This window comes from Caretta caretta, chromosome 1 (genome assembly GCF_965140235.1).
Source record: "Caretta caretta isolate rCarCar2 chromosome 1, rCarCar1.hap1, whole genome shotgun sequence".
NCBI classification, from domain to species: Eukaryota; Metazoa; Chordata; order Testudines; family Cheloniidae; genus Caretta; species Caretta caretta.
This window is the reverse complement of record NC_134206.1, coordinates 250,338,751-250,366,589: the sequence shown is the minus strand read 5'-3', so window position 1 is coordinate 250,366,589 and position 27,839 is coordinate 250,338,751. Positions and strand designations below refer to the sequence as shown.

The following is a 27,839-nucleotide window of genomic DNA, read 5'->3' as shown; positions in this document are numbered from 1 at the left end:
TAAGCTGCACTAGACCAGCACACTAGTGCCGTGGATTTGCATCAGTGCCACTAAACTGGTGGGTAAAACCTCAGTATAGACAAGACACCTTGTGATAGTTGTAGGCAAGGTGACAGTCGTCTGAAGTATCAGATATTAGCCACTATTGGAGACAGATTTGCTTGGCCAGGATTCTGATCCACCATGACAAGCCTTATGTTGCTATAACATTTTGCACTAAACAGAGCTTTAGTTCTGGGCCTGCTTGTTGTTTGTTCTGGATTTTAAACTAGCGCCAACAGGGAAATGTATAGGTCTGATTCTGATCTGAATTACACTAATGTAAAACAGAAGCAAGTCCTCTGAAGTCAGGATAAGTGTGATCAGAATTGTGCCCCTTGGGTATACGTCTAAACTGCACACTAAGCCAAGGTTCTGACTCAGGTTTGAGCCCAAAGTCACTTCTCTCCACATACAAATCAGTCTGATTCAGGTCAGACCCCAAGTCTTAGAATCTTGTTAGTGGGTAGGTCAAAGCCATGTAATTTTGCAGTGTGAACACAGCTCAAGCTACAGACCTGAGTAAGAAGGTCTGCAGCATGGAGGGTGGATGCATGAGCACAGCTGAGACCCGGGTCCAGCAATTGTGAACCCAGGTTCACAGTATGGATGCTCAAGCACTGGTTTGGGAACACCAAGTCCACAAGCCGGAGTCCCAAAGAGCTGGATTTACAGTGTAAAATTCAGAATGTGACACATGTCATCATCTCCCCCTTCTGCCTGGGCTACAAAGCACCTGTTACCTTCCTAAGGATTCTAATCTCTTTCACCTTCTCACTTTGCTGTTTCTGTTTTTACACTTCATGCTTGTTATGCCTAAAGGATTCCAGCCAAGGCCATTCTCTGGCAGCCTGAAAGCTTAGAGGGAGGGAAGCCTGTACAGGGCTGGGGAAAAAAAAAACGGAGAGGATGTGTCAATCCTAGAAGACGGGTGTTAGAGAGCTCTCAGGAAGACCTGTGCTTGCAGGGCTCAAACAGAGAAGACAGAGCGATGGCATTTTGCAGAAAGTCATCAAATGTGAAGGAGGAGGCAGTGTTCCTGAGAAAGAAGATCACCCTGACGCGGGCCATCGCACTGACTATCGGCACAGTCGTTGGCAGTGGCATCTTTATCGCTCCAAAAGGGGTGTTGAAAAACTCCGGCAATGTGGGTCTCTCCTTGGTTGTCTGGCTGGCTTGCGGGATTCTCTCTCTGTTTGGTGAGTTGCTTTTTCTAATTCTTCTGTGTGAGCCAGCAACAACGTTACAACATTCCAAACATGTGTGTGTGTTCTAGAGCTGTATAGATTTTCACATGAAAACACAGGGGAAATATCAGCAATACATTGTGAAGTGACTGCAAAGCAATTAAGTAGAAAATAACCTGGAGTACTGTGGGCTAGACCAGGGGTGGCCAAACTTACTGACCTTGCAAGCCGCATACAACCATCTTCAGAAGGTTGAGAGCCAGGGCTGAAGCCTCGCTACTGCTGAAGTTCCGAGCCCCATCAGGCGTGCCCTGTGGGGCTGAAGCCCTGAGATCCCCCTCCCTGCTGGGCACAAGCCAGAAGCAATGCACTGGGGGGGGGGGGGGCTGCTGATGGTAAGAGGGGGAACTCAAGCTGTTGGGGGGCCAAACCTTTAAATTGTGCCCCCCCACCCCCACTCTCAGTCGTCGCTGGCAGAAGCCCCTAGTCCCACCACCCCACCACAGGACAAAAGCCCTGAGCTCACCCCCAGTATGGTAGGTGGGGGGACTTGTGGGGGGCTCCATGAACCGCACTTTAACTGTAAAAGAGCTGCAGTTTGGCTAGCCCTGGGCTAGACCCTTGGCGGATGTAAATCTGTATAATCTAAGATCCATGCATCAATGGAGCTCCATGCATCAATCAGCTGAGCCACATCAGCTGAGGAGCCGGTCCTGTAAATCCAAACCCTATTCAAAAACTTTGGCTCCGCAGCACAAAGCCTGCTGAGGCAAGGTGGCCTAGCTGGGTTTCTGAGCTGTGGGAAAAGCCAGCTTTCAGAGCCCACAAAGCATGCTGCCATGGCAACCCCACATGGTTGGGATTCTAAAGGCTTAACTCAGCTCCCCCCCCCCTTTTTTTTTTTTTAAAGTAAGTTTCTAGCCCTTTTCCTTGCAAGGGCATGCAGGAAAATGTAAAGCAATTGTTGAGATTAAAAAATCTGTAAGGCTGGAGCTCAGGCCTTGAGACCCCATGAGGGGAAGGGGTTCCAGCCTGAGCCCAAATGTCTACACTGCAATTTTATAGCCCTTGTGGCTCTTCTCTGAACCTTCCCCAATTTCTTAACATCCATTTTGAATTGTGGGCACCAGAACTGAACACCGTATTCCAGCAGCATCACATCAGAGGGAATATAATGCCTACAGGGACTGACATTCCCCTCTTTATGCACTCAAGGATCACATTAACACTTTTGGCCACAGTGTCTCAACAGGAGTTCATGTTCAGCTGATTATCCACCAACAGACCCAACTTTATTTCAGGATGAGGCCCCAATCCTGTAAGCATGGCCTGCATTCTTTGTTCCTAGATTTATACATTTACCCCTATTAAAATACGTATTGTTTGCTTGTGCCCAGATCTCTAAGTATGAGTAACCAGACTACACCGAGATGCCAGACACTCAGTGGAGAATCAGGCCCATAGGCTTGGGGGGAAGGAGAGGAAGAAGAGGAGGAGTGAGGGAAGGTAATAAGACTCCACAGGGAGTGGAAGGCATTGAAGAGGTGCTAGCTGTACCTGGGCCCCAGTTCTGCTGCCCCTACCCATAGATCCGAATCTTGAATCTGATACTCGATCAGCATGTCAATACCCTTAACCTCTTTGAATCCTTAAGCTGGAAAGCAGGGCTGCACCCCCTGAAGCTTGTTTTGAGATCCCCAGAGGGAACCTAGTAGAAAGAATTCAGATGAGATCACAGACTTTTCAATAGTTTGAGCAGAGATGTTTTTGCAGCCACCATGTGCCTGGGGTAATGGTCCACTGGATCTCTATACATGCAGTTCCCATGGCTCCATAGTCTATCTCAGTCTTCCATACTTGCCAGCATGGGGTTGGTGCAGAGACCTGTTGCTTATACAGACGATGCTTGATTATGTTATATAGAAACATAACTAGGCCCAATAACCTATTTCCTAAAAATAGGCTTGACAATAGTCAAGCGAGGCCTGGTAAAATATGAGTGAAGTGAAGTGAGACAAGTCAGAGGTAAATTAGAACCTGGGGTAAACATTGTTGACCCTCCCTGGATTTTACAAGTGTTTTAGATAAAATGTTAATGTTATGGAAAATGCTCTCTCTATATAGTGATAGTTACTACTATGGCAGCATTTCCACAGCTGTTCATTAAAGATGAGTTCAATATTAAATAGCCAATGAGGGAGTAGAAGAGGGTATTTTAATTATGGCAGTAAAAATATAGATATGGTAAAGGGCAGGCTTTATGCTAATTAATTTGGGTGTTATTAGTGATTATAAAGAGGGTAGCATCCTATTTTTAAATTAAGTGCACCCATCTACCAGCAAGGAATCGTTAGAGAAAGGATTATAGGATAGCCATTCTTACCATCCAGGGAGGGTCCAGGTGTATCTTAAAGCATGAGTATCAATGCAGTGTATAGTCACAGTGTGATGCCTGTTTGCTTTAACTAATTGTTTTATTTTAAATAAAGTATAATTGTATCATTCATTATGTCATTCACAGTCCTCTACTAAACTAAATCGTGTAACCACGCCGGAGGCTTGAACCTTAAAGAACTCTATTTGGTTTTATGCCTTCTCCTTAAAACTACTAATTGGGAACACAGAAATCAAGTTCCAACTGTAACTGAAGGTGTGCAGGGAGAGGGGCAAAGCTCCCCCACTTCCTTGCACTAGTTGTGTAGTACAGAGAACTCTAATGGGGGTAAGATGGCAGAATAGCTTGGCGGTTTGTAGTTTAAAATAACTAGAAACGTCAGTAAAAAAAAATTTATTTATTTTTTTTAATCGTAGCTGTAAAGTGAAGCCTTCAGTTAAGTGGCAATTTTGGAGCTGATCCAAAGCTCATTGAAGTCAGTGTCTTTTCATGTTAGAACAGCCCATATAGACAAAAATTCTCTCCACAGATTAGAGCAAGCCAGAAAAACAAAACAAAAAAATCTTTCATCTGGGACCAAAGGAGGATTTGAACATATGCTTCCAGATACAAAATGCTCATTCATTAGCTCACTGGGATGCCCAGTCCCTTGGGGAACTGAAGTCCCCGGTTAAGATAGTCTGGTAACATATTCTTTAGGAACCGTGCTGAGATGGCAGGCCACAGCCAGGGGACAAACTGAGCACTAGTTATTTGTACTCAGTCTGCAGCTGTCCTCTCCAGGACTCTGAAGACAGCTTAGGCATTCTAATGCCGAGTCAGAATTTTTCGGCACATTTAATGAACCGCACCACTGGCTCAGGGTCCTGCTGCTGTGTAATGCCAAGCCCACATTAGCCGCTGTATAATAAATACTAAATACTAATAATCTTAGCACGAAGTATCACCACAGCACAAACTTGCTGAGTTCCAGCCTTTTGCCTGCCTTTACATAACACCACAGCCTGGATGTGGCTCAAGCCCGCTTGACAGCGCAGACAAACAATCCAGTGAAAAGTGTGAACCCATAAAACAAGCAAGAGGAAATGCACCCTATTTGAAAGGAAAAGGGGGTCATTATATAGTGAATGTGAAGGATTTAAGAGAATAAAGGCGTGTTGTAAGACTTTACATTTCAGTATCCTCAATGTTCCTACCTTTGTTTGCTCTTGTCCTTCCCAGGGGATAAACAGATGATTAGTACAATGAAAAGTTCGCTGATATCTCATATGTAATCAGTGGCAGGTGGTGTGTAGAGGGCACTGGGGCATCAAAGCAGTTAAGCACACACATATACATACATAGGCATGGGTGTGTGTCACTAAAAACAAATCACAGACACAGTAAAGCTATAAGAAAAGGAGGACTTGTGGCACCTTAGAGACTAACCAATTTATTTGAGCATAAGCTTTCGTGAGCTACAGCTCACTTCATCAGATCCGAGGAAGTGAGCTGTAGCTCATGAAAGCTTATGCTCAAATAAATTTGTTAGTCTCTAAGGTGCCACAAGTCCTCCTTTTCTTTTTGTGAATACAGACTAACAACACGGCTGCTACTCCGAAACCTGTCAGTAAAGCTATAGGAGTCTGCTATATATTTGCTTTGTTGCAATTCATATTTAGCAACAGATTGTTCTCCACCAGTCCTGTGGCACATGTTCAATCTGCACAGTCAAGGTTGGACAGGGTATAAAGCAGCAGAAGTTTCCTCTAGGGCCTGGGGCACTAGATCCACTGCTTAAGCCACAGGCAGGTAAAATGTTCTGAATGGTTGCACTTTACCTGCCGCATATAGACCCTGCTGGTGAACGAGGTACCATTTAGCACACGCTACCAGGGTCTACATGAGGCAGTTAAAGTGTAACACTTGAGTGCTCTGCAACTTGCACCCCTCCAGTCATCAGGAGGGACTCCAGGGGGCAGGTAGGCCAAGGGCACAACACAAGGGGAAGCCAGACACCCCTCTTTCCCACCCCCAGACATAGTGGGAGCAGAGAGAGGGAAAGTCTCGCTCATTTCTGGCCTTTCTAGTGGGAGGGGAGCAGGAGAGGTCACAGCCAGTACCTCTCCTCCTTTTTCAGGGCAGGGACTGCCACTGTGTGTTTGTGTGTTTAGGGTCCGTAGGGACTACCTTAAGATAAATAAATAATTTCCCTTCCTTATTTTCTGTCTAGGCGCTCTATCTTATGCAGACCTGGGAACAAGCATCACAAAATCTGGAGGCCATTATATCTACCTCCTAGAAACCCTTGGGCCTTTGCCAGCCTTCTTAAGATTGTGGGCTGAATTTGTTATGATCCGGTAAGAACAGTTCTGCTTTCCATAGGTGTGTAAGGTCAGGAGTGATATGTCATTGTTGATTTGCATTTATAGTCTCCTCTCTTTAAATCTCTAATTGGGGCAGATTCCAGCGGTGTGGCTAAAGGAGCCAGCTGGTGAATGCAAAACAGTAGCAAACACATGGACTTCCAAATGGCTAGAGGGAGGATAGAGGGAAAGAAGGGGGAACTTAAGTCAGGGAAATGGAGGTGGGGGGGAAGGAGGCAGAGGGGGGAAATGAAAGGGTAAAAGGTCAAAAAAAGTGAGGTGAAGAATAAAAAAATGAAACACAATGAACAGCTTGTAGCAAACGTGATAACGAGACAGATGGACATTTTCCTGCAATCTGCCAACACAGCTGGGTTTTCTGGAAAAAGGCTCCATGCTCCTTAGAAATCTGTTTATATGTGACCTCCTCCTCTCCAGCCCACCCCCCATCTCCAATAGCTGCTGGATAAACAGAAATGTCTGCCACAGCACAACTGGGCTTGGCCATGAGGTCTGCCCCCATGGAGAATGAGATCACAGCTTACACAACTGAACCCCTGCAGAACTGGGACAAAGTAACCAACCCTCTACTCAAAGGGTACAATAAATATTTTTTAAAAACCACATTGTTTAGCCTGTTAACCTTGCCTGTGTTTATGGCCATAAAAAAAATGAGAGGGGTCACAGGCTGAATGGAAATGGGGTCTGAACTATCCTTTCGTGCCCATCTATCCATCTGTCTAGATTCTACATAACCCCCATCAGCAAAGCAGCCCCAGTTCCTGAGTGATACCTTCAGCTCTGGAGGGAGCAGGGGTTGGGAAGAAGAGCACTGGTAGGGGGTGGAGTGTGCACAGCCACTGCCCCACAATGCATTTTATTTCATTGGCACTATATGTCACCGCACTGTGTGTGCTCTCTAGCTCTTTTTCTGTGATTGGGGAGAAGGCCTCAGACCCCTCACCTCAAGGTTACCAGTTCAAATCCCCACCTAGGCAAGCAGCAATTGAAAAACAGTCCCACTCTAATGGCTCTTCAGCAACCTCATGGTGATGTGTTACTAGCATAAACCCATTTCCTACACAAAATAAAGATGGTCCAGCGGGTAGGGCACGAGCCTTCAACTCAGGAGACCTGGGTTTGATACCCTGCTCCATCACAGATTTTCTGCGTGACACTGTGTCTCAGGCCCTCTCTGTCAAATGGGGATACTCGTACTTCCCTACCTCCTCAGGTTGATATGAGGACAAATACATTACAGGTTGGGAGGCACCCAGATACTGTGCTAACCGGGGACATAAGTACAATAAATAGATTGCAAGAACTACTGTCCACACAATCAGCTCCCAGTCTCAGCAGAAATGCTGGGTGGCCCATGAAGACAATTCCCCTCCTCCGCCTTGTGGTGGGCTCTTCAGGTACATTGGTGGGGCAACGTGTGAAGCTTACACAGCTGCAGAGCAAGCAAGCATAAAGAACTTCAGTTTCCAAAGCTGCCAGCTGGCAACTTCCAGCAGTATTAAGTTCTCTGAAAAGAGGGGCTGGGGAGAAATTCAACCCAGGTCCATAACCCTTCTCAGCTGGAGAACAAAGAGGGCATCCTTAAGGCACTTTCAGGTAGGAATTACACCTCCGCACTTGAGTAGCCATACTCATGCTAGCTCTGATCAAGCTGGCATGCTAAAAATAGCGTCCTCACAGCAGCGTGAGCGGCTAGCTGTCCTGAGTACATACGTCACATCTCAGACAGGACTGCAATCAGGGTGGCTAGCCCCATACTGCTATTTTTAGTGGGCTAGCTCACAGAGCGAGTGTGGCTAAATCTCAGCAAGCAGGGAATCACACACCCCGCTCAGAGTACAGGAATACATATCCTTACTGTTGCAGGAAAAGACATTCATTGTCCCTAACCTCCCACAGCCAGAAAAATCCTATTTCCTCCAGTCTCAGAGTGGGAAAGAGAACAGACAAAGCTGAAGTACCACCTGTGCTCTGGGAAGACCGTCTCCAGGTCTTCAACTTTCACCAGCGTTAAAAGAAATCTGTGGATGTTTTTCTCTGTGAGGGGGCGCGTCCGCACCCTATTAAGGAGGAAGCTATTGAGCTCGGTAAGCCCTAACTAGACACGCCTGAAAGACTTGCTCTGCTTGAAGGGAAGAAGCTTAAACGGAAGGCCTGCCACATGAAGGGATGGTTACAGGAGAAGATGGCTGTGCCTCAGGCAGCTGATTACAGGGACAGATCAGCAAAGGAGATAGGCACTGAGCCAGAAATCCCTGAGACTGCTTGGACCAAGAATGGACCAGGTGTTACCAAAAAAAGTGGGGAGTCTAAGGAAGGACTCCAACCCTGATCAGGATAATACAAAGCCTACAGACAAGCCAGAACCCAAAGGGGTGAGGGACAGACTGATAGAGAAACTGAGCATCTTTCCCCCCACCCTTTCTTCCTTTACCTCGTTCCTCCCTGCCCTCTGAGAGGGGAAAGGAACTCTCTGTTCTGGGAGAGACTCTTGTTTCTGCTAGCCCAAGCAGGGGAAGGACTCAGGGTTACTCCACACTAGCAGCGGTGCAGCTGCACCATGCCAGAGAGCTCTCCCATCTGCATAATAAATCCACCTCCGCAAGCGGCAGTAGCTATGTCGGTGGGAGAAGCTCTCCCACTGACATAGCGCTGTCCACACCAGCACTTAGGTTGGTGTAACTTACATTGCTCAGGGAGGTGGCTTATTCGCACCCCCAAGCGATGCAAGTTATACCAAAATAAGTGGTAGTGTAGACACCATCTCAGTGTCAGAAAGGAACCAACCCAAACCACAGTCTGATAAGGACTCAAGGACCCCCTCCCCACCACAAGTGATGGACAATGCAGATAAATTATGTCTGATATAAGGAAAACAAAAAAACATCAACAGAGAATGGCATAGAGCTCAGCAGCTCTGAGCCAGATGGAACCCAACAGTGCTGTAAGTGGTTAGCTGAGATGCAGGAGCTGCAAGCAACTCAGCAACAGCGGCTCCGGGAGCAATTTCTGCAGCAGTGGATCATCCAACAGCAACTCCAAACAATGCAACAGCAAAAGCTGCTGAGGGAGCTGATGACCCAGCAGCAGGAGTTCCACAAGGAGAAGATACAACATAGTGCCAATCTTATGCTCTCCAGGCGTCCCTGTGGGGCACACTTCCACCAAGGTGAGTCCCCCACCGATGCCCGTGAAGCTAACCAATATGGGGCTGGACGATGATCCTGACATCTTTTCAAGTACCGCCCAGAGGGTAGCCCTAGCCTCCCAGTGGGCTCCTGAGCAGTGGGCTTTGATTTTGGTTCCATTCTCGATGGACCTGGCCCAGGCGACCAACCATAACCTGGACTCCGAGCAGGCTAAGGACTATAAATAAGTTAAGTCCACCATTTTGGACTATTTGGACACTTCTAAGGCAACCCACCCTCAAAGCTTTAGATTCAAAACCTATCCCACGGATGTCAGACCCTGCACAGTAGCCTAGTGTTTGAAGGAACACCATTGGAAGTGACTCCACCCAGAAGAACAGTCCAGGGTCCAGGTTGCTAAGTCAATTGTGACTGAACAATTTAGAAGGATATTGCCCTCAAAAGGCAGAGTGGGGGTATAATGGCACCACGCTGGGACCTTGTCAGATGCAGTATGGTTAATGGAGAACTTTCTAGCAGCCAAATGGTTGCTAGAAACAGAAATCGCTTCAAATCTGCGCAGGACAGCCCTGAGAGAGACCAGGGAGGCCAACCTCAGAATGGTAACATCCACCAAACATTCTCCAAAACAATCAGTCTAGCCCCCAGACCATGGGAACCTCAAGGGGCCTAGGGGTTGGGCTCAGACACTACATCACCAATGGGACCATCAGACATCTCAAGGAGCTGAAGTAGGACCTGCAAAGTAGATCCTAGTCTCTACTCCGCAGCCAAATTTGCCCCCAGCTAAGAAAGGTGTCAGCCCAGTGACTTGCCACTCCTGTGGGCAGACAGGACACAAAGAAATAATACACTCTTATAGAGTATAGCCCGGGCTGGACCCAGAAAATAGCACCTCTCAAATTGACAGTACCGGTGATGATCCAAGGGAAAAGAGTTCAAGGACTCTTGGACTCCGGCTACAGTCAGACAGTATCCAAATCTCCTTAGTATGAGATGGCACCCCTAGAAGGCATCCGATGAAGGAGATGAGTGGGCCAAGGAAGGAAGGAAAGGTGGTAGGAGAGGAGATATTTGGATAGAGAAGGGAAAAAATAAGCGTTTTCCTCTGGCTAACATGCTTCAAATTTCTGTTTTGCTTTCCAGTCCTGCCAACATTGCCGTGGTGTCCTTGGCTTTTGGTCGTTACTTAATTGAGCCTCTCTTCGCCCCTTGCCATGCCCCTGCCCTGGCTGTGAAGCTAGTTACCACCACTGGCATCTGTGAGTAACCCTCAGAAACAATCAAAGTAAAAGTGGGGAAGGGGAAAAGAGCAGGCTTGACTGGCTATTCCTGGTAGGATTCCTCCCTACCTCATTTTCTGTCTGTGTCAGCAAGGTTTGTCCGTTTCCATGTCTGTCAAGCCCCATACAAAGCAATGGGCTGCTCTATAAATATTTATCTGTAACGTCACCCTCCTTATAGTAAATCAGGGGCATAGTCATAGGCGGGCTGCGGCCCACCCACTTAGCCTCCACACCCACCTCAGCATCACTCAGGCACCTGAAATCCAGGATGGAGCACGCATGGGGCTGGAGCCCCCCAGATCCACAGGCTGAGAGGGGGTGAGTCATCCCAGGTAGGGGGTGTGCCTCCTGTGGGCAGATCTCGGTGGAGCTAGCACTGGGCCCAGAACTGAGCCAGGCTGCGCACTTAGGCACATGACTGGGCTGGGCACGAGCAGGGCACTGGAGACTGGGGCAGCAGCACGCAGTGCAGGATACATGGACACTGCAGTGCCGGAAGGACAGAGGGAGACAGCTGGGCGGGTGGATGACACTGAGCCGGGGTCAGGAGGGGTGGGCGGAGCTTGAGCCTCTGCAGGGCCCCCCTCCACCCCATGGGAGCACCCGTAGCCTGTGCACCCCCGGCAGCCTCATCTTCTAGTGCCCGCTGAGCAGTAAAAGCAGGCTGGAGCAGGTGGAGGGAGGCGGGCCCCTGATTCATCATGCACTGCAGTCCCGTCCCTGTGCCCCTAGCTCCAGGCTCTGCTATGCCCCCAATTTTGCTGCCTCACCCATGTCCTGCAGCACCCTGGATCCTGTCCCTTCCTCCCAACTCTGGCCCTTGGCCTCTGCCCTCCCCCATCCAGCCCCCCTTCCCCAGTTTTCCCTCCCCGCTTTGGATAAACTCTCTTCCCAAGATGGTGAGGCTCAGGGAACCTGTTTCCCTGGCTGGGTATCCTGTGGGGGAGGGAAGGGCATAGCCTTTGGACTCTGCTCAAATGAAGGTGGAGTGTCAGTGCCTATTATCCCCCCTCTGCCCTAAGGAATGTGGGGAGTGTCAGCCCAAAGGGGGCGGGGGAAAACCTCTTTTACCCCAGCAGCTACCCACACTAGAGCATGGGGGTGGGGTCCTGGTCCTATGCATGTGCCCAGCTCAGCAGGTGAAGCCCTGTGTCTGGGGGCACCAGGGCTAGGAAGATGGCATGGCGTCAGCGGAGAAGCTGAGCTAGTAAAGTCTGTCATTGCCCATCCACCCAAAAGTCAGGGTCCATCCAAATTTCCACTCCTAGCTAGGCTACTGTGCTAAATCATCAAAATCCTGCAACCACACCCTCTCAATCCAGTCAGTGTTTACCTCCATTAGGCTAAGGGGGGCATTTAATTTCCTTGGAGCAGGAAGTGTCACTTCCTATGTGTTTGTATAGTGCCTGTTCAACAGGGCCCCAATCCTGACTGGGGCCTCCGGGTGTTCCAGTACAAACAAATAAATCCAAAGCTAGCACAGTAGAGGCCAAGGACACATTGTGTACATAAAGCACATAGGCTGGTACAGTATCTTCAAAGTAGTGTAAGGCAGTTAGAGGCCCAGATCCCTTTGTTTCAATGGAGATTGAACATCTCACTCACGTTTGTGAGTCTGAAAATCTTGCCCATAAAGAACAAGAGTCAAACCCCTCCTTGGGTGTAATGTTCCTTTACAACAGGACACCTATCTGTCTCATCATAAGCAACAGGCTTAGCACTCTGGGGTCATGCGAGATATTACACTACGAAGTTCCAAACACATGCACTCACTCCCAGAAACTAGAGACTAAAAGCACCTGTCAGGTCAGCTAGCCTATCCCCTTGTGTTTGACAAGAGGACGAGGACTTTGTCTAGACCACTTTACAGTGGTCTAAGATATGGGAGTTGTACAACTGTCCCAGTACTGGACTCCCCCTGAACGTAAAGCTCCCATTGTGGGGAACATCAATACCAGGCTCCCTGAAGAGGAACTTCCAAGATGAGGGGTCATAGGACAAAATAGTGACCCCACACTAGCCCTGCCCGGAAGTGAATTCAGTATATTGCAAGTAGGCTCTTTGGGGCCATAGAGAGAGACTATCACTTCCCTCCTTCTGGAGGGCATTGCCAGCATGCATGAAACTCCAACAATATTGAAAACCCGTGCAGCCGGTTTCCAGCTTTCCTCAGCCCTGAATATCAGGGTTTGGGATTATTTTAGACAGCTGTGTTTTTGAATTTGTATCTCATCTTAGTTATTTCCTCCTCAAGTTGCTAATGTTTTTCTATCCTCACTGGTGTTTTCAACATGTCACACTTCAGTATCCTCTAAAAACATAATTAACCTGCCAGTGTGCTTACACTTTATTCCAGATCATTCATGAAGATGTTAAACAGGACAGGCGCCAATCTTATTTCCTATTGAACCTCAACTAAACACCTCCCCACACATCCATACCTTGCCATTTACCATAGAACTGTAGGGTTAGACGGGACTGCCTGGGTCATTTAGTCCAACCCCCTGCCAAGACTCTTTACTTAAAGCCTTCGACTTAGATTTCAGTCTACATGAATAACATCCGATGAAGTGAGCTGTAGCTCACGAAAGCTCATGCTCAAATAAATTGGTTAGTCTCTAAGGTGCCACAAGTACTCCTTTTCTTTTTGCAAAGACAGACTAACACAGCTGTTACTCTGAAACATGAATAACACTGTTCTTCTGCTTCTTTTCCTTCCCTCCAAGCCTTAATCATTGCTCTGAACTGCTGGAGTGTCAGCTGGTCTGCAAATATACAGACAGTTCTCGCAGTCCTCAAGATGGTCACCATTGGCCTGATTATTGTCCCTGGGATGATGGCGCTAGCTGAAGGTAAGACAATTGCAGCCTGTGTGTGACATCAGACAGGAAGGGGATAATAGCAGGAGACAGGCAGAGGTAGGGGAGTCCTAGGGAGAGCCACAGACAGATGAGAAGGGAGATAGAAAGTGGAGAACAGAGTCAGCAAGAGAGAGACCAGGAAAAGAAAGAGGGCTTGAGAATTTTAGCCAGGAGAAAAACCTCTACTGGAAAAAAAAACCACGCTTACCTGCGTCCTGCCCTCAGCCCATTTCTCTTGCACTGTCCTTCTGCTCTTCTTTCATCTCCCAAGGAAGCCAAATCCAAACAGCCCTTCCAAAGTAGGCTGCGTTGTTTGAATGGATTTCTGGTCATTTGCCAAGCTAGGCAGTGCCTGACAAGAACATCTGAAATGGCAGCAGTATGGTCAACATGCAGACACATCTCCCTACACCCCACTGTTTAGTCCACCACCTTAAACGTTACCCTCTCAGGAGCAGCAATGAAATGGGAAGTACAGCATCGCAGAACATGAGCTGCAACCACCAAGGCACTTAGTGAAAATAGGTGCTTTACCATAGTGCTTGACCCCCTCCCAGCCCCTCGGTCACACAACAGATACGTGGCTGCATTGCTCCTACCTCCCCTAGGATGGGCGTTGGCTAATACCCCTTCCCGGGGAGAAGGAGACGAAGGCTGCATGTCATTGAATCACTTGCTAGCCCAGCAGATGATGCGGGCCTTGGGGTGTTCCATGCCAGCTCAATGCAGGTTTGGACTTGTCTTTCTTTCTGAGAAGCGTGAAATGGAGGCACATTCAGGTTGCAGCAGTGCTCTGACATGGATGGATTGCACATCGTTTAAAAATAGTATTTCTGTACAGGCTGATGTCGGATCAGCGAGGCATCTTTAAGCTAGTAGACAAAGGCATAATAAGATCCAACAGCTGGAAGCTGAAGCTAGATACATTCAGGCAGGAAGTAAGGTCAGGCAGTCAGGGTAATTAATCCCTGGAACAGATTACCAAGGGATATGGTGGATTCTTCACCCTTGAAAATCAAATGGGATCTCTTTCTAAAAGACGTGCTCTAGCTCAACCCCAAGTTACCGGGTGGGGCTGCATTAGTTACAGGGTGAAAATCTGCGTGTTTTGTTATGTGAGAGGTCAGACTCTATGATCATGATCAATTTTGTCCTTAACAATCTTTGAAATTTGAGGAGTCATTTTAGCCTGGCTCTGTAGAGTGTCTCTGAGCTACAGCAGTGGCTTTGCTGGTTGAAGTCTTAGCACCAACTTCTCAGAGAGACCATCAGATTTATTTGTTGTATTTCCATCTCCTCTCAGGTCACTATGAGAATTTCCAGAATGCTTTTGACACTAGCTCGCTGGCTCTGGACAAGCTGCCTCTGGCTTTTTACTCAGGAATGTTTGCATATGGAGGATGGTAGGCTTCCATATCTATACTGGACATCTATTCTAGTCACTGGTGAAAGCCAGATAAGTCCCAAAGAGTTCAAATCACTACAGTATGGAACTTGTGTGGAACCTGTCTCATCGCAGTTACAGATTCAAATGCACCCTGGATCAGCAATGGCCAAGTCATCATAGTGGCTGTTTACCTGTCCCCTAGAGACTAGACGAAGACCATTTTACTTAGGCAAAACATCATTCAAGTGCCAAATGAAGTAATGTTGGGGACCTCCAAAGAGCACCTCTGCTCTATCTTAAATATTACAAAGGAAGCTAATGTCCAGAAAGTAAAGATAATGATTTTGCAGGGTACAACTCAGAGCATCTAAATCCTTAATATTGGGGGGGCAGGGGATAGAGGGAGCTCCAATCCCAACAGTTTGATTTTCTAGGAAAAGATTCTTCCCTCACCACCACCCTTACGAGGAGGCATTTGACTTTCTTTGTAGAAAGTCTCTCTATATTTATGTAGTAAGACACATGGTCTAAGAAAGGATGCTTCTATTCTGGAAGCAAACACCCAGATGCAGCTTGGGAACGGTGACAGATGCATAATCTGTTCCATCTCACTCTTCAAAGCCCAACATGGGAAATGGAATCTCAGGGCCAGACACTTTTCTCTTCTAATTGCAGGTTCTATGTCAACTTTGTAACTGAGGAAATCATAAACCCTGAAAGGTGAGTACCACGGCCAGTTGCTTGAATTCATATCTGGTAGATAAACAAACCACTGAAGAGAATGTCGATTCCCGTGCCCCACAGCTGGAACAGTGTAATAATACAAGCTACTAAAGGGCACGAACTCACTTCAGCACAACAACATGCCAGTTCATAGAAGCCTAAATATTTTTCATATCGAGATTTGACTTGGTGCAATTCATTTATGCACATACCGGCTGTTGTCATATTGGAGCAGACCAGCGGCCTATCAAGGCCTGTTGCCTGGCTTGCGTGGTGGTAGTGAGCCTGATGGTTCAGTGGAGGAGGCTGTGTTGAAGGGGCGGAATTTCTGCTTGACCCCGTTAAAGAAAAACGCAAGTTTTTAACCAATGGGGTCAGCCCCAGGATAACCACACTAGCTGAGAATTGGGCTTGGTTGGTGTTCTCAAGGCCTATTACACTGTGCTGTACAGCACAGCTTGACTCAACCCTCTTTGAAGCAAAGTTACAATGAGCACCAGTTGTTGTTGTAGCCACGTCAGTCCCAGGATATTAAAGAGACAGAGTGGGTGAGGTAATCTCATTTATTTGACCTCTTTGTAAGGTCGAAAGCTCCTCTCTCTCTCACCAACAGAAGCTGATCCAATAAAAGATATTATCTCACCCACCTTGTCTCTCTAATGAGCACCAAGGCAGGAATTTCATCCCATTGCCAGTAGATATGTAGGGATGAAAAAAAAGTGACTTTCTGAGAAAGGGAAAAGAGATATTTAGGGTTGATCCAAATGAACAGCTTCTTTGATTGTTCCCTTTACAGCAAGGTTTATTCTCATTGTAAATAGGGGTTTAAAAAAGGGACCTAAAATGAGCTCCAATTCCCATAGCTATTCTCCCTCAGCGACCGGGTACCTAACATTAGATGCTTTAGCCTACCAGTTTTGGATCTTCATAGGATGTCTTGCTGATGCAACAGAGGACAAAGGGGACCTACTCACATTTAGCCTTTAGTACCTCCTGATTAGGGAGTATTATTTTAGGCACAGCTCTCTTCTACCCGAGACAAGTATGGATATTTTGGAAAAAGGTCTGAATGGACAGCCACAAGAAAAAAAATACCACAAGGGAATTTAACAATTGTTTGCTATAACCTCATTCTCACGATTCTGCATTTACATAATCAGCAACCTACAGTCATAATCAGGAGATGCAACGCAGGTGCGCTAAAGCTGGGCAGGACACCGTTTTCCCATCCTGGTAACAAAATTTCAAATTTTCTTTTCCTGAATCGGGACGAAAAGTTGAAATCTCAAATTTTCATGAACCAACAACTGGGAAAACAGTTTCACTGTGGGTCAATCAAAAACATTTCATTTAACATTTTGAAATGTTCCGTTTTGCCTTTATTTCTCTATAATTAGCTCAGGTTTCTAAACAAAAAGTCATTTAAATGAAAACCAGATTTTTCCACTTTGGAAGCGTCAAAATGGGATGGTTTGACAATTTCAAAATTTGTCCAAACCAAACCTTCCCCACAAAAGTTCCGGTTTTGACATATCTGCATTTTTCAGTGAAAAAATATGATGTTGCAAATTCCCAACCAGCTCCACTATATTCATGTGGGATAGAGGTAAACCTGATGGTCAGTTGAGAGGTGCAATAAAGGGGCTGTTTTTATTCTATTGTAGGAATATCCCGCTGAGCGTGATCGTGTCCTTGCTCATTGTTACTCTAGGGTACCTCCTCACTAATGTCTCCTACTACGCAGTCCTGACAGCAGAGGAAGTGCTGGCCTCTGAGGCTGTGGCTGTGGTGAGTGTGGTCCTTTTGTTTTTATTGGATATTTTCAGTGTAACACAGATAGTTCACATTTGGGACCAGAGAGGCTACTGGAGGAGAGGCCAGAGAGTCATTAAAGTATAAGCAGAGTCAGAATGGGCTCCACCCTGACATCTGGTGATGAGCTGTAGAAAAGGACTTCAGGGGCTGATCTCGATTGCATGGGCACACCCACCCTGCCTAGCATGATGGGACTGCTTGCCCAAATGGCCGCCTTGGCTAGCTATGAGTTCAGCATTCAATACCGATCAGGGAAAAGCAATGTAGATGCATTGTCCAGGCGTCTGCAGGCACTGGAAGTTGCTGTGATACCCACAGGAGTGAGAGCTATTTTCAGTGTGAGTCGTCGAGAGCCAGAGGCCCATGAGAGCCTTCATGGATGCGTTGCAGAAGCTCTGGGCGTGCCCCCTGAATGCATGCCTTCTGTTTCAGTGAACTATATTGCATTAGACCAATCTCCCTTGCCCATGCTCAATGTGGCTGACTAGCAAGAAGCGCAGCTGCAAGATATTGACATTCGTGATACACTACTTGCCAAAATGGAGGGGCAAAGCCCAGCTGCAGTTGTCCCACCTAACCCTGAGGGTAAACTACTATTGAGAGAATGGACCAAACTAAAACTGATTCAAGGAGTGCTACACTGAATGACCACTGACCCTTTACAAAAGCAACGAGCACAACTAATGCTGCCAAAAGAGTACAGAGCTCTGGCCATGAGGGGCCTGCATGACGACTTTGGACACTTAGGAATGGAGAGTACTCTGGAACTTATTGGTAGTAGGTTCTATTGGCCCCAGATGGCTGAAAATGTTCGCAGGAAGTGAGAGATATGCACTCGATGTGTTCAAAGGAAAACTCGGCCCATGAGAGCTGCATATCTGAAGAATATCACCAGCAGCAAACCTTTGGAGCTGGTATGCATTGATTTCTTGTCTTTAGAAGTAGACAAGAGGAATGTCGGGAACATTTTAGTAGTGACTGACTGTTTTACGCAGCATGTGCAGGCATATCCCACATGTGATCAGAAGGCCACCACTGTCACTCGAGTATTGTGGGAGAAATATTTCTCAGTTTATGGATTCCTGGCTCGGATACACTGACCAGGGGCGGGACTTTGAGAGTCACCTTCTGAAGGAGGTGCTGAAGATAGCAGGAATTAAAAAGTCTAGGACAACACCTTATCACCCGCAAGGTGATCCTCAAGCAGAGAGGTTCAACCGAACACTATTAGATATGTTGGGGACTTTGTGACCAGAGCAGAAGGCAACCTGGAGCCAGCATGTTGCGTTTCTGGTGCATGCCTACAACGCCACAAAGAACAATGCTACGGGAGTCACCGCATATCTCTTGATGTTTGGGCAAGAAGCAAGATTACCCATAGACTTGTGCTTTGGTGTATCAGAGGATGGAGATAGCTATGAAACTCATTAGCAATATGTGTCTCGACTAAGAGAAAAGCTGTGGGATGCTTATCACTTAGCTACCTCCATGGCTTGGAAGAACTCAGAATGCAACAAATGTCGATATGATGCTCGGGTACATTCGCAGGAGCTCCAGCCAGGGGACAGAGTCCTGCTGTGAAATTTGGGTATTGCTGGGAAACACAAGATAGGTGACACCATACCTTACCTGGTGATGGAAAAGCTGGGAGATCTGCTGGTCTACGAGATCAGACCTGAAGTGGGTCTAGGGCAAATAAAGACGGTGCATAGAAACCTTTTGCTCCTTGTGGGGGGAATTGGTAGGCACCCCTTATGAGACAGGCCACAACAGGGCAACCGGGAAGAGCAAAAATGCTAGACCAAAGCCACCATCCAACACGGACAGCGGGCCCCCTGCAGCTAACCTACCCCTATTCAGCACATCAGAGAGTGAGTCTGAGGAGGAAGACACAACCATGATGTATCCTGGAATGGAGACAAGATTTCGGTCTCGATCAGCTGAACCAAGAGAGAGTGCCCCCTCCTCAGCCCTAAACCTCATGGCAAAAGTATTTAGGCACATTACTGACACCCCTGTGTCACCAATGGGACCCCTGTGTGATGAGACACACGGGTTATTGGACAGTGGAGACATATAGGTGGAGGGTGTCCTGGGCACCTTGGACCTTCCACTGTTAGAACTAGAGATGCAGGGGCCTATGCCAGTAGCCAAGGGATCCTCAAATGAAACCTCTCCATCCGTCGCTCAAGAAGATATCTCCCATACCACGGCAACAGAGATTCTTAATAGACAGGACAGGGTAATAAGACCAGTAAAATGGTTAACTTATGATGCACCTGGGGTGACTAGTGAGGAGCCCATACATTTAGCATACAGGCTTGTGGAAGCCATAGTGGGCTTCCTGAGGCCCTTTGGAGGGAACCAATGAGTTGGTATAATAGGGAGTGAGATTTGTTGGGACGACAAATTCTCGGCTGAGGGGAGGACGTAAGCAGAGTCAGAACGGGCTCTACTCTAACATCTGGTGGTGAGCTGTGGAAAAGGACTTCAGGGGCTGATCTCATTTGCATGGGCACACCCACCCTGCCTAGCACGATAGGACTGCTTGCCCAAATGGTCACTTTGGCTGCTGTGGGATCCCCAGTCTCTGTTATTGGGGCAGGAGTAATAAAGTGTTATCCTGATTATGTGAATCAAGGACAGTAGAACTGTACTTGTCATTTTATGATGGAGGGACTCTCCCTCAACGAGAGGCGCAGGCAGAACAGGGGACAGGGGAGCATCAGCAGTCGACTCACCGCAGTGGAGACCATGGTAGTCGATCTAAGTACGTCAACTTCATTTACATTATTCAAGTTACATAACTTAGATCGATCTCCCCCCCACCCCCCAGTGTAGACCAGGGCTTAAGAGCTGAAGTTACTAGAGAGCTGTGTTAAGGGGGGCAGGGGAGAGTGCCTGAAAACATATTGGTGAGCGGCTAGCTGGATGGCTAGTGGAGAGGAGTGGCTCACGGTGAAGACTGTAGCAGAACCCCACGGAGAGGGGTGGGAATCAACCATTGACACAAGCAGCAGAGCAGGTAAGGTGCCCCCATACCTCCCCTCCTTCCACCCAGGCTGGGAGATAAACTCCGCAGATGAACATTTGAACTCTGGCGGGGACTGCACTCATCAGGGACAGAAACTGTGGGAGGGGTGACTTTTGGGTTGCTGGACTCAACCAAAGGGAAAGGACACAGCCCAATGTGCTTGGGGATGGGTCTTCTGGTTCATGTTTATGAACCCTAGTTGTGGTGTTTTCCCAATTTAATGCCGAGTTGTTTACCTCATGGTATTAAAGATTTTTGCTATACCAAGACTCTGCGCTTGCAAGAGGGGAAGTATTGCCTCTGAGGCATTCAGGGATGTGTGTGTAATTTTCCCAGGTCACTGGGTGGGGGCTCGAGCCGGTTTTGCATTGTATTGTTGAAAGGGAACCCCTCTGTACTGAACCCAGCCCTTGCTGCTGTCAACTTGGCCTGGCAGAAGGGTTACAAAAGGAAGGAACAGATTGCAGATTCTTATGTCAGGGAAAATGTCTGTTTAAACGTATGGCAAGGAAGAAGTATAAAGGAGATGGTCTAGGAATAGTATAGATCTCATAAGGAGTCTCTGTCCTCTTTAGCAAGAAGAAATATACTTACAGCCACTAGATTGTAGGGGTTTGCCCCCAATTTTTCATAGGGTTTATATGATCCATTACCCCTTCCACTTTTTGTCCCCCCAGTCCCAAGTCTTGCCGGCTATCACATTATATAAAGTTCTTTATACTGACAACTTTGCCTTAGCCTCCCAGCAATTCTTCTGAAATGACTCACCTGTTGGATTGCTTGTAAAGTTCTCTTGCCTCTTAGTAATAATGGAGATGGGATTATCTTGAGGTGGTGATAAAACCTGGCTTTTCCACCAGCACAATTATAGAGACAGACATGTGAGACGGGGTAACTGACCCTGAATAACTGGGTTCTCTATTTTCCCCCCAGAGCTTTGTAGATCGAGCTTTTAAGAGCGTTTCCTCAGCAATTCCAATCCTAGTTGCTCTGTCCTGCTTTGGTTCTCTGAATGGAGGAATCTTTGCAGCTGCAAGGTAAAAGCCTGTCCTTTCTAAAAACCAAACATCTCTTCCATACGAAAACCAGCTAATCTTTAGTTCAAATACACTTTCTGCAGCCCTTGATCTGCTAAAAAACATTCATGTCAATCAATGGACTGAAGACACCCTATCACTAGCGAAAGCTATATCAATGCAATAACAAGTATCATGCCATCAGAGCACTTCACAGTTAAGGTTGCCATCTATGTGGAATTCCTCTTGTGGCTTTCGTTTTGCTGGTGTGATTTGATTTCTTTCATTGTCTAACATGAAGCTTAAGGGGAAACTCAAGAGCCAGGGAGCTGCAAAAAACACACATGCTATATCATGAGTTCCCCCTGCTGGTGATGAGCAATATTGTATCTATCTTTGTTTCTACAGCTGGTCAAAAAACAAACTTTTTTTTGGAAAAAAATCGCATAAACAGAAATATTTTCATTAAAAAAAATCCCAAAATGTCACTGAAAGTTTTGTACAAAATGGAAGTTTTTCACAAAATATCCTTACCTTTTTTCCATCCAGTTCTGTTTCTTTCTAACAGGATGTTGTTTGCAGCTTCCCGGGAAGGACAGTGGCCTCCACTCTTCTCCATGATCCACAGCCGAAGAAACACCCCCTTCCCAGCCCTTTTATTAATGGTGAGCAGAGCTTTCTGGATTCTGAATGAAGCTTGAGCTTGAGGGTTTTTACCTCTCATTCTTAGAGAATGAACTCATCTCCCCCTCCCCCCCCCAGCCCATTTCATTAATGGACTGTGATAATAATATAAAAAATTAAAATGTATCGTTTACTACGCGGTAGCACCTAAAGCTCCACTGTACACATGTATCGTAAATGACGGCTCCTGTCCCAAGCTGTTGACGGTCTACGGGTGTGTCTACACTGCACACTTTCTTTTGGTGGTATGTAGAGTACATACCCGTGTAGCCTCTCCCCCCAGCACAGGTATAAATAGCAGTGCAGCTGGTGAGGCACAGCATAGGTGAGTAGAGAACAGACCCACCTGAAGGGTGTGGTGGGTATGTATGGGAAGACCTACTTTGACAGGCTCTCCACTCACCCAAGCAATGTCTCCCTGTCTACACGGCTATTTGTAGGGCTGTAGTGGCCTGCTGCCTCCCTGCAGCTGGAGCCTCCCCGCCCACACACACAGGGAAAGACACTGGCTGGATGAAGTTAGCAGGGAAAGGCTGTTCCAGCTCCCTGTTGTTGGCGCCTATACCTGCAGTAGGGAAAGGCCGTACCAGTGAGGTTTCCTCGTTGCCTCCCCCCACCAGAGCCTTTCCCCGACACATGAAGCTACACACCTCAGGGTGGATGCAGCCCATTTTTCACTATGGCACGTAGCTACACGTACCCAGCGTGCAGTGGGCAGTGCTGCATAGTGTTGACGTAGCCTAAAAGACAAGACAACGCAGGTGAATGAGACAAGGGAAGGGTAGAGAATAGCAATACAATGGTTTTACGCAAACGAGTGGCAAGTGTCATTCTTAACCAGACATTAGGAGGGATCACAACTCCCACCTGCCGCGCCCTGAACAGATGGGACAGCCCAGACAATGCCAACAGACTGGAATTCGTAAGTGGACTCTCCACTGTCCACATAAACCCCCTGCCATCAGAATTGGCACCATTCAGTGCCCCCACTGCCCAAGAACAGATTGGGTACGCTGGCTGAACTACTGTACCTTCTCCAGAGCAGGATTTGGGACACTTTGGTGTGGCAGCATATGGGAAATGTGCACAATATCACGTTGTAGCTATTCATTACCTAGACAAAAGATATCAGTTGACAGCACTATCAAACCTGTCACTCTGTAGGAGTACTACATTCATATGAACACATTTTTATAGAAGAAAAAACTCCTATTTGGAATCCAATTGTGTAGTAACTAATCTATACAACAAGTGATCTGATTTCAGAGCCCTGGACACCACTTTCTTCCCTCCTTTGTTGGTCACAGAAAGTTGTTATGTCCTGTTTCGTATTAAATTGTAAGCTCTTCAGGACAGGGGCTGCATACCTGTTTCCACACAGCATCTAGCACAATGCAGCCCTGGTGCTACCATAATAGAAGAAAGTCCTTCAAAGATCCTTGTGGCACCAAGTAACCTGAGACTAAAAAAGTGCTTCCTGGAGGGGTCCAAATGCTAGCTTTGGTGGACTTTGCATCAAAGGAAAGGGTTGGCGTTTCATCTATTTCACATGAGAGAGAAATTTTTCAAAGGGCAATTTGACACCCAACTCCCATTGACAGTCAGTCGGAACTGGAAATCTAATTCCCATTTGTTCCTTTAAAATCTCCTCTGAAATTAAGTTTTTTAAAAAAACCCTTCTCAGCTCAGGGTTTCTTATAGTGCCCCATGAACACAGGATCTCAGAGTTTCCCAAGTAAACTAAATCTGAACAGTAAGGACTTAAGTCTCCTGCTCTTTTCACTTATAGGAGGCCCTGTGATTTAGTTAATACCATAGTTGCACACATTGAGAAAACACACCAGCACCATTGAGGAGACTGAAAGAACATAAGACAATAGCACTGTATAACTGTTGGAAGACCTACACAAGTAACATGGGGTGGAAAGGGGAAGCATCTTCCCTAGGTGTTACTGCAGTGCATAATACTGCATTTTTGTCTGTGTCCTAGTTGCCTCTGATCTTCTTGATGGTGTTGATTGGCGATCTCTATGGCCTATTGAACTTCTATAGCTTTTCACGCTGGCTCTTCATAGGACTGGTGACCCTGGGGCTCATGATACATCGTTATCGGCATCCTGAGATACCAAGGCCCTTCAAGGTACAAGGAGACCCAGCTAACGACAGCCACATAAAACAACACAATGTGGGGATTTTGAAAAAGGAATAGTTTAGATGTGAAAGGATAGAGATGTCCATCCATACTTGGTTGGCAGAAGCGACTGCATTAGATCAAATGGTCGTCCAGTATTCTGTGTTTGTTTCATCTGGAGACAAGGAACCCAAATGGCAAACTATTGTAATTATAGTGAGTTAGATAAGTTTGTTTCTGCATATAGAATAGCAACAATTGCAGCCTCGTCACTATTAGCATAGCTTGCAGGAGTTCAGTACTGATATAGTTAATAGCAGTGGTAAGACATGAAAAACATAACTGATTTTGCGTGTTTAAGTTTTGTATCTGAGCAGGCAAATGCTCCTACTGACCTACAATAAGTGACAGCTGCAGTGTAGAAAGAGACCATATGATGCTTTCCCACCAAGCACAGCAACACTGCAAAATGCAACCAATTGAATGAAAACTGTATGCACGTCAAATGTTCAGCACAGTTCTCTCAGCTACAACAACTCATGAAGAGGCCAGATTCACTCAACTGGCGTTATCATAGAATACCAGGGTTGGAAGGGACCTCAGGTCGTCATCTAGTCCAACCCCCTGCTCAAAGCAGGGCCAATCCCCAATTTTTGCCCCAGATCCCTAAATGGCCCCCTCAAGGATTGAACTCACACGCTGGGTTTAGTAGGCCAATGCTCAAACCACTGAAATCATGCAGGTAAAACAGCAGAAATCTGAAACTTAGGCCAGTTATGGTAAGCTTTGTTGCAACAGAAAACAAAGCTCAGTACAAAAATAATCCAGTCAAGTGGACCCCAAACCAGAATAAAGCTCTCTGTCCTCTGAAGTTCAGGTATTTTCAGGACTACTATAGCTTAGAAAGTGAAACCACTATCACGCAGTTTCAGTGCTTTGTACAAATTTCTTGTTTGTTGTTGCTCGATATTATAACGACAGCAATCTACTAGGTACATGACTGCAAGCTCTGCCAGCTGACTGCTTATAAAGACCTTCCATTTCCTAGATTTCTTCTCTTTTCTAGGTGCCTCTGTTCATCCCATTGGTTTTCACAATAATATGTCTCTTCATTGTGGGAATGTCCCTTTATTCAGACCCTGTGAACACGGGCATTGGCTGTGCCATAACTCTGACTGGTCTGCCTGTCTACTATCTGGTGGTTCAGAAATCAAGAATACCAGCCAGCTGCAGTGCAATGTTCAGTAAGTACAGGCAATAACTTCAGATCTAAACACTGAATGTCTTTCTAAAAAAGAGGCTTTTGTTCAAACGCCTTAATGCAGGAATCTCACTGCTAAGGTTCTATGGCCTGTGTTAATGCAAGTGGTCAGACTAGATGATCATCATAATTCCTTCTGACCTTAAAAAGGAAAAGGTTCATAGACTCAGACTTTAAGACCAGAAGGGACCATCATGATCCTCTAGTCTGACTTCCTGTGCATCACGGGCCACAAAACCTCACCCACCCACTGGTGTCACAGGCCCTAACCTCTGCCTGAGTTACTTGATTTAAATTTTGATTTAAAGACTTCAAGTTACCGAGAATCTACCATTTACTCTAGTTCAAACCAGCAAGTGACCGCTGCCCCATGCTGTAATTGTGAAGCAGGGATATTTTAAAGCAAAGAGTGAGGCTTGCATATTCCTATGCAAAATTATGCATACACTAGCAGTGACTCACCACAAACATCCAATTCTAGGATTAAAAAACATCATTACCCTTCCAACCACTGTCGATAGCAGTAGGCTAGACAGCACTACAATTATCTCCTCACCCATGATCCACTAGTCATATTCTGTCCGATTCAGGTTCTTACAACTTATCACCATGCATCTGAGGATCTGTTGTCCTGGCCCACCATCAGGCCTATTTGGGAAATAAGGAAGAGTTCTCCAGAAAAAGCACACACAAGACCTCTTTTATGCAACAGGTTGCAAATCATATGTATTATTCTGTTACAGCAGCACCTTGATGCCATAAATCAGGGCCCCGTTGTACTAGGCATCTCCTGGTAAATAGGAGTCAAACAAAACTGCACTGGAAACCACATAGGAATATTTTAAGGTGGTGGTTTAAGACAGAGGGTTGCAAAGGGGAGTTGGTCCTTGGTGCAGTTTTCACTAATTCTGTCGAAAAGGTGTTGTAGAAGGAGTGCTGGGGGACTCTTTGGACAGAGATCACCCTAGTTTTCATTTATGGAATCAACTTCCTCTTTCCCACCCCCAAACTAGCTTTCTATTCAGACAGTGTTTTCTCCTCTCACCTCTTCACTGCATTGTGTTTAGATTCCATGACGGTGAAGCTACAGGTCCTGATGGAAGTCATCCCACAGGAAATCCAGACCTACTGAAGGTCTCTTTGTGTTAAGTCTGGGCACTGATGCAAAAGGCCCATTCTTGGCGGCAGCTGGTAAAGAATCCAAGCAAAGGGATCCACAAGACCTTTAATAAGGTCAGACCATAAATAGGGAACAAGGCTATTTTAATGTTAACATTACCATGGTCACCTTCATGAATCCTTACCTAATGCTGGTTTGTTCAGATGCTCGCATATAAAAGTGTTTCTTTTTAGAGAGTCAGACTACTTCAGTGATGTTACAATCCACTACTCCCAACACCAATAATTCACTACAGTGGGGGTGAATCTGAAATCAAACTGGATCATGACATTTTCCAATAAATGGAGCAAAAGACAAAGCTAAATTCAAGGCATATCATCGTACGAAGTAATAACAGGGAAAAGGAATAAGAAAATATGATAGTTTAGAGAGAAGAAATTGTTTTCCAAAACTCTTAAAGTATACCTAAGCAACTTTCACATTGAAGCTGCCCAGCATAGACTGAGCAGAGAGTGTCCCTAGAGTCTTTCAGCATATGGAGGGACACATCAGTCTTCTCATCGAACAATGTGGTTCAACACAGCCACAATGTGAGAGATCACTCTCCTATCAATAAACTTCTGAACTTCACAACCAAGAAAAAAAGGATTGATAAAATTATTGTGCAGGAGGTCACTACTAGCCCTAGCCCTTAGGCATTAGGTTTATTCTCAAACAGTAAAAGGATTCTTTAAAGGTGATGCTGGAAATGATAGTGGCAGCAGAACTGTTGTATTTAGCAACTAGAATTTTTCCTTCTATTTTAAAGAAAATGGAAATTGAAAGAAAGGGAAAGACGAGGGTGGAGGGTAAGGATATGCTGAATGTATTATTTTGATACTGCTGTCTGAGAACAATTTGAGTTTTGGAAAAAAGTTTAGAAACAGCTAGGGTTAAGGTTTCTCACTCCAGAGTCTGGCAGTGCTGCAGAGGGGCTGCTCGCAGCTTCAGAGAGAATGTTATCCTTCCAGCCACTTTGAGCAACTGCACAAACTACAGGGAATCCTCTCAGTAGGCATTATAAACATGTATTCTGCATATGCAATACACATGGATATTTGTCTAGAACGCTACTGAAAATTAAATTTTTAAATGAAAACCCACAAAACAAAAATAGTCCTGTCGGCAGCCACTTCATTACTGAAAAATGCCATTTCTAATCAGGGCAGCTGAGAGACCCACTGGCGCATCATAAATCAGTTCCCATTGTGCTTAAATATTGTGGATTTAACTTTTTAAAGGTGAATTTCATATGGGTAAAAAAGTTGGGTTAATAGTTTTGAAGCTTGACATTAATGTACCTTTTCTGTGGCTAAATAAAATAGATACACTGCATTTCTCCACAA

At 46.2% G+C, this 27,839-nt stretch overlaps 1 protein-coding gene across 1 annotated transcript; it reads left to right on the top strand.

The window, feature by feature from the left end:
* Window positions 1–670: 670 nt before the first annotated feature.
* LOC125627106 (cystine/glutamate transporter) lies at window positions 671–27,839 on the top strand. Its single transcript, XM_048830914.2, has 12 exons — window positions 671–1,238; window positions 5,834–5,960; window positions 10,283–10,398; window positions 13,149–13,274; window positions 14,587–14,686; window positions 15,346–15,390; window positions 17,058–17,181; window positions 21,176–21,279; window positions 21,827–21,923; window positions 23,933–24,082; window positions 25,140–25,317; window positions 26,402–27,839. The coding sequence occupies exons 1-12, from the start codon at window positions 1,031–1,033 to the stop codon at window positions 26,464–26,466; spliced, it is 1,440 nt and encodes a 479-aa protein (XP_048686871.1). The 5' UTR covers window positions 671–1,030; the 3' UTR covers window positions 26,467–27,839.

What these genes read in the sequence shown, in the direction of transcription:
- LOC125627106 (XM_048830914.2), top strand. Translation starts at nt 1,031, where the DNA reads ATGGCATTTTGCAGAAAGTCATCAAATGTGAAGGAGGAGGCAGTGTTC. An exon ending in CGGGATTCTCTCTCTGTTTG is followed by an intron (nt 1,239 to 5,833) that starts GTGAGTTGCTTT and finishes TTTTCTGTCTAG; the next exon opens with GCGCTCTATCTTATGCAGAC. An exon ending in GATGATGGCGCTAGCTGAAG is followed by an intron (nt 13,275 to 14,586) that starts GTAAGACAATTG and finishes ATCTCCTCTCAG; the next exon opens with GTCACTATGAGAATTTCCAG.